The 6848-nt window shown below is 42.3% G+C and overlaps 1 protein-coding gene across 3 annotated transcripts in view; it reads left to right on the forward strand.

Moving 5' to 3' along the window:
* Positions 1-5037, forward strand: part of SYTL3 (synaptotagmin like 3) — a 141182-nt gene extending 136145 nt beyond the window's left edge. For all 3 annotated transcript variants that reach the window (XM_040350553.1, XM_040350555.1, XM_040350554.1), the window contains exons 15-18: positions 1437-1551; positions 1634-1739; positions 1860-2056; positions 4901-5037. In XM_040350553.1, the coding sequence (XP_040206487.1) occupies positions 1437-1551; positions 1634-1739; positions 1860-2056; positions 4901-5031 (549 nt within the window). In that variant the 3' untranslated portion in view covers positions 5032-5037. The remainder of the gene's footprint in view (positions 1-1436; positions 1552-1633; positions 1740-1859; positions 2057-4900) is intronic.
* The last annotated feature ends 1811 nt before the right edge of the window (positions 5038-6848 follow it).

The raw sequence follows: 6848 nt of genomic DNA on the forward strand, positions 1-6848 counted from the left end.
TAACAAACATGTTATACTTACCTGCTCTGTGTGATAGTTTTGCACAGAGCAGCCCCGATCCTCCTCCTCTTGGGAGGTGCCCTCATAGCAAGCACATCGCTGGATTGAGATAGAGCTCAGCTATGCATTGGGGGAGGGGAGTGGCTGCAGGGGAAGCTGCACGCAGAAGTTTTTTTACCTGCAGTAAGATAAAAACCTATTGCCTTTACAGACACTTTATTTTGATGCCCTATTTTATTAAAGTAGAATTCCAGTCAAACCATAACTACTCTTAAAAGTGCTTTCTTCTCCCTCACAACGCCTATTCTGATTAACCTGTGTAAGAAAAGCTCTGTATACATACTGGCCGGGATTCAGAAAGGACTTACGACGATGTATCTCCAGATACGCCGTCGTAAGTCCAAATGTGCGCCGTCGTATCTTTACGCGTATTCTGGAAACCAGATACGCCTGAATTTGGCCAAGATACGACCGACGTAAGTCTCCTACGCCGTCGTATCTTGGGTGCATATTTACGCTGGCCGCAAGGGGCGCTTCCATAGATTTACGAGTTGAATATGCAAATGACCTAGATACGCCGATTCACAAACGTACTTGCGCCCTCGGATTTAGCTACGCCGTTTACGTAAGGCTTACGTCCGGCATAAAGTTACCCCTGCTATATGAGGCGCAGGTAATGCAAAGTATGGACGTCGGAACAAGCGTATATTTTTACATCGTTTACGTAAGTCGTACGTGAATGGGGCTGGGCGTAGGTTACGTTCACGTCACAGGCATTGAGCCGGCGTAAGTTATGGAGTAAATTCGACGTGATTGTGAGCATGCGCGTGCATGCGCCGTTCGTTCGGCCACTCATTTACATGGGGTCACGGTTAATTTAAATACAACACGCCCACGGCCTTGCTACTTTGAATTAGGCGGGCTTACGCCGGCCATTTTACGTTACGTCGGCGTAAGAAAGGGAGCAAGTCCTTTCTGAATACAGTACGAGCCACTCTAAGTTACGTTGGCGTAGCGCATATCAGATGCGCTACGCCGCACTAAAGATACAACAATCTCTCTGAATCCCGGCCTCAGTATGTATTTACAGGCCTCCAGCTGTGTGATCTCCCATGTATCAGCCAGTGACGACTGCAGGGGAATGAACAAAGCGCCCGGCAACAGCTGGTAATGCCTGAGCGGTGACATCACTCATAGGCTTACTATGGCTCATCCATTGTCACTGTACCCTCCTCTCCCCTGCGGCCAATGCTGGCTGAGAGAGAGGAGCCAATCATGTGACTGGATTGGAGCAGCATGATTGGTAAGTATACAGATCTTTTATTACAAAGGTTAGTCAGAATAGGTGTTCGGAGAGGGGGGGGGGGGCATTTTTAAGAGTAGTTAGGGTTTGACTGGAATTCTACTTCAATATTTGTGTCTTTTGTTTTGTCTAGCCACAGAAGCATGAAGAATATACAGTACAATATCATGGAGAGTTGCATCTGAGAATCAGATTAGAAATACCCCAAGTTCCCACAACTTTCCAGTATGAGCACCATTCATCACAAGGTATGTACAGTATGTTGGGACCTGAAGTTTGAGTCACCATCCAATCTATGAATGTCTTATTGTAACAGTTTTCATCATGCAGGTGTAGAAGGTAAACATTTGGGAACGGTCCAGCTTCATCTTGTAATAAAAAGTGCCAAGAATTTGCCATTAAGACCAGATGGAACTTTAAGTCCATTTGTAAAAAGGTGAGCTGCCAGACATTTTATTAATGTTTTGTATTCTGACAAAACAACATATTAAAACTACAATACTATATATGCCCACATCTATCTTTATTAATATTTTTCTTTTTATGTATATGTAAGCTGTCTTATCCTGCCAAACAAACATCAATTAAAGAAAAGGACCCCAGTTCTAAGAAGACAAGCTTATCCAGAGTGGAATCACTCCATCGTTTATAACATTATGAATCAAGATGATCTGAAGAAGTCACGACTAGATCTTACTGTTTGGGACCAGGGTTTGAATGAGCTCTTTGTGGGCGGGACCAGTATGAGCACAGGTAACAGGAAATAAAGAAATACTGACATACTGAATGCCAGGGGTAAGGCAACCTTGGCACTCCAGCTGTGGTGAAACTACAAATCCCATCATGCCTCTGCCTCTAGGAGTCATGCCTGTGATTGTCAGGGTCTTGCAATGTCTCGTGGGCCTTTTAGTTTCACCACAGCTGGAGGGCCACGGTTGCCTATCCCTGCTGTATGCCAACCTCTCACTGTACATTGTGCCTCATCTATTATAGAATTATTCCCCAAGTGAGCTTCTTGTCTTTTGTAATCCTGTAAAACAATGATCTAATGGACTTGATATGGCTAAAGGTGTCTATATGCAGCTAAACACACTTAAGAGCAGGAATATCTAAATGCAAAAAAATGTGATCTGGGAAACCTAATGCCCCGTACACACGATCCGAATATCGTACGAAAAATGCCGCTTTCGAATCGATCGTACGATAATCGGATCGTTGGTACAGAGCCTCCGCGAACCGATCAGGACAGTTCATCCGATTTTATTCTATCGGACATGCACGGAATTTTTTTTCGTACGATGCCAGATCGTACGATTTTCATTTAATCAGTACAGCTGTCGTTCGAAAATGCAATACAAATGCAGTACAACACAGGACATCCCTTCCGATTTTTTATTCTGCCGTACGAGAATTTTCGTAACTTTAGTAAACTCATCAGATTCGACGTGAGATTAGTATACAAAAAAAAACGAACGATCATTCGTCCGATAATCGGATCGTGTGTACCGGACATAAGTCTCCATGGACACTAGCAGTAGCTTTTTAGCATTTTATTTTCTGCTTCTAGAAGCAAATAGTTATCCTATGTGTCCATGCACTCTATTTTAGTCTAGAGGTATTTTTAAGCTTCAGCGTTTAGGAGCAGATAATACACTTCTGTTATTTTTTTGTGGTTTTGGGAGTGATTTGCCAGCAGAAAAAAATGCTGAAAGCCCCTAAATATCCTAAACTCTGCAAACAGCTGCTAAGTGCCAAAGCACAGCATTTTTTATTATTTTTTTAAAGAGCCAGCATCCTTTAACAATGTATGAATCATCAGCTGCTGCCAGAAGGGTTCCCTGCTGGCAGCTGAATGTAAACAAAAGAATGCCAGCATTTAAATCTTGAGGGAAAAAAACAGCAAGGCTGCACCCCCCCCCCCCCCAAACCCATACCAGACCCTTATCTGAGCATGCAGCTGAGCAGGCCAGGAAAGAGGGGGGATGAGTGATCACCCCCCCCACAAACCATACCAGAACACATGCCCTCAACATGGAGGGGTGCTTTGGGGCAGGGGGGCCCCCAGATCCTGCCCATAGTATCCCTACTCATTCACTAAAAATTGAGTAAAAACCCAGAGCCAGTTTTTGACAAGTCCTTTCTTAAAAAGATAAACATTTAAAAAAATTGTCCCTTAGTGTAGATCCAATGTCAATCATGATGAACACCGGCCGCCGAACCGACACTGACTGGCACTGACAGCTCCACTTCGTAGCTGCCGCTTAATAAACTAAGGGGCAGGACCACCCGGTGATGTCATGGGGTGAACCCACCCCTTGTGACACCATAACCTCCCCACCCGCAGACCCCCACAACCACTAGCCAGGGCTGTGGGGAAGAGGCCCTTGTCACCATCAACATTAACGAAAGGCAAAACACCAGCACAAAAATGGAAATACGCTATCAAAAAACAAAACTAATGAACATTTTTTATCCAGTGTTTTTTCAGCTCCCAGTGTGCATGAAGCTTAAAAGTTGTTTATACTTCCCAAATAATTTCTTCTTCTTTTAGAAAAGGTTACTGCAGGAGTGCAACTGTCATTGCAGCCTAACTCTCCCGTATGTAAACTCGCCTCTCCTGCATTGGAGTCCTCTACATAAAACACCTGCCTTCCTGTCCATAAAGATACCAGCGGCAAAGTCACAGAGCTAAGAATCAGTGCTTTACCCAAAGAATACTAAGCTTTATATGCAGACGCACAATTGTTTTCTTTCTAAATTCTTTGTCAATTAACATGTACTTTTAGACAATTTTAAAATTCATATTTATGTCTATGGTGGAAAGAAAAGGAAATTACAGCCAGACCCAGAAGGGTAAACAATTATCCAAAAAAAGGTCCAACCCCACTAATCACTAATTTCATTGAGAACAGTGAGCACAGGTGTCTGCTGTTTTCAGCGTTCATACATAAACAAGGAAATCCATGCTTGATCTGGCTAAAATGGCAACAGTATTTTGATTTCTGTGGGTGCCTGAAGAAGCCAGAGGTTCAATCTGCTGTCACCAGTTTAAAACCAATATACTGTATATACTCGAGTATAAGCCAAGTTTTTCAGCACATTTTCTGGTGCTGAAAATTCCCCCTCGGCTTATACTCGAGTCACCTTTTTCCCGGACTTTGGGGACCATAGGCACACATGTAGCCCCACTTTTCCTCTACACGTGTGCAAAGTTTGTTGTCTGGGGGACCTACGGCTGGGAGCACCAATTTTTCAAACCGGGCACCCCTTCCATAGACTCCCATGTTAAATGTCAGTCTAGTCATGGGCACAGTGAGGCATGGGCACAGTGAGGCATGGACACATTGAGGCAAAGTGAGGCATGCAGATGGACACCCTAAGCTTATACTCGAGTCAATAGGTTTTTCCATTTTTTGTGGTAAAATTAGGTGCCTCGGCTTATATTCGGGTCGGCTTATACTCAAGTATATACAGTATCATTTTTGTCTATAATTTTTTGACTAACAACTTATTTGTTATTGGTAGAGATTACTGTAAGCTCCCAGTAGCCAATTCGGATTACCATCTTTTATCTTTTACCTTTTTGCTCCTCCACAGGTGATGAATCCAGTGCATCAATCGACCACCAATCTGCCCAGTTATTATGGCAGCAACTGCTCAGTACACCCAACACATGGGTAGAAGATTCTCTTGCACTATATTACAATAAAGGGTCTTTTTGTTTCTAAATGTCACATCTGGATATAACCTTCAATACTTGTATAACTTTTTAAAGTAGAAGTATAGGCAAAATGTTTTTTTCATTTTGGATAGAACAAGGGAGGATTAAAATAATAAAGATTCCTGCGCTTATCTCCCTACCTCTCAATGTGAGAGAACAAAACATATGATGCAAAGTGAGTTGCAATTTAAAGAAAGCTGCAACCAAATTAGTCCGAACACAAGACTTAATAGACAATAACTAAAAATGGGTGCGCTAATCTCATGCCAAACTCTAGAATTAAAAAAATTGTGAATATTGCAATGCTTTTAACCACACAACAATAATCTTATGTTATCGTATTTCATAACAAACATTTAAGTGTAAATAACTAATAAAAACAAACACCCTGTAAATAAAAAAAGATAATGTCTTTCAAAAGAAAAATGTGTCCATACATAAGTCCAAAAAAATAACCTTTAACCACTTCCGTACCGCGCCTATTCTGGCACTTCTCTCCTTCATGTAAAAATCATAATTGTTTTGCTAGAAAATTACTCAGAACCCCCAAACATTATATATATTTTTGTTAGCAGACACCCTAGGGAATAAAGTGGTGGTCATTGCAACTTTTTATCTCGCACGGTATTTGCGCAATCATTTTTCAAACGCCTTTTTTTTGGGGAAAAAAACAGTTTCATGATGTAAAAAATAACAAGATTGTAAAGTTAGCCCAATTTTTTTGTATAATGTGAAAGATGATGTTACGCCGAGTAAATAGATACCTAACTTGTCACGCTTTAAAATTGGAATGGCGCCAAACTTTGGTACTTAAAAAATCTCTATAGGCAATGCTTACATTTTTTTACAGGTTACCAGTTTAGAGTTACAGAGGAGGTCTTGTACTAGAATTATTGCACTCGCTCTAACGCACGCGGCGATACCTCACATGTGTGGTTTGAACGGTGTTTACATATATGGGCGGGACTTACGTGCTTGTTCGCTTCTGAGAGCGAGCTACTGGGGACAGGGGCGTTTAAGAACGATCAAGCGGCGGAAACAACGCTATGATCGTTCTTATGGTGCGTGAAATCGCCGGCTGAAAAAAAGGATATCTGAATGATGCCTGTAGCTGCAGGCATCATTCAGATATCCCCCACTGACGTCCAGGACGTCCTATGACGTCCTATGGTACGGAAGTGGTTAATGTGGGGTTTTGGGCATCATTTTTTTTTTTTTTTTGCAAGCTAAAATGAATCACATTAGATAGTCCCTAAAACATATTAATAGAACCCCAGTCGTTCCAGAAATCATTGCAAACACTTGCCTTATATCCTCCAGCACATGTTGTGGCGGTATCCATAATATGTGTGGGCATGTGAAGCCCAGTTCCTTTTTCTTCCTGGTTTTCAGGGAGAGGTGATTGCTGGGCGATTTTTAGGCACAGTAATGCCCAGAGACTCCTGGGAAATAAGTGTCATCATTTCCCAAGAGGCAATGGGGTCTTAGGACAGGAAGTTGAACCACCTGGGACCAGGAACTAGGCAGATTACGAAATCTGCCTACTAACAGCCAGATAGGAGGCAAGCTGTTAATAGAAAGTTATTTTTAGGGTTAAAGGTGAACACCCAATTCTGTGATGAATGACCTCTTATGTGCCAATATTCCTAAAGTGATCCAGGTAAAAACGGTGTTCACACAAATCCCCTCACCACATGCACACGCGTCTTACAAGAGATAGGGAGGATTATAGCCGCTGTCAGATTTTTTTTTTCTTCCCCCATCTGTGTCCCATCGCAGAGATTTACCGTCACTCTTTGTCCTATAGCCAAACTATAGGAAGTG

Source organism: Rana temporaria, chromosome 4 (genome assembly GCF_905171775.1).
Source record: "Rana temporaria chromosome 4, aRanTem1.1, whole genome shotgun sequence".
Taxonomy (NCBI): domain Eukaryota; kingdom Metazoa; phylum Chordata; class Amphibia; order Anura; family Ranidae; genus Rana; species Rana temporaria.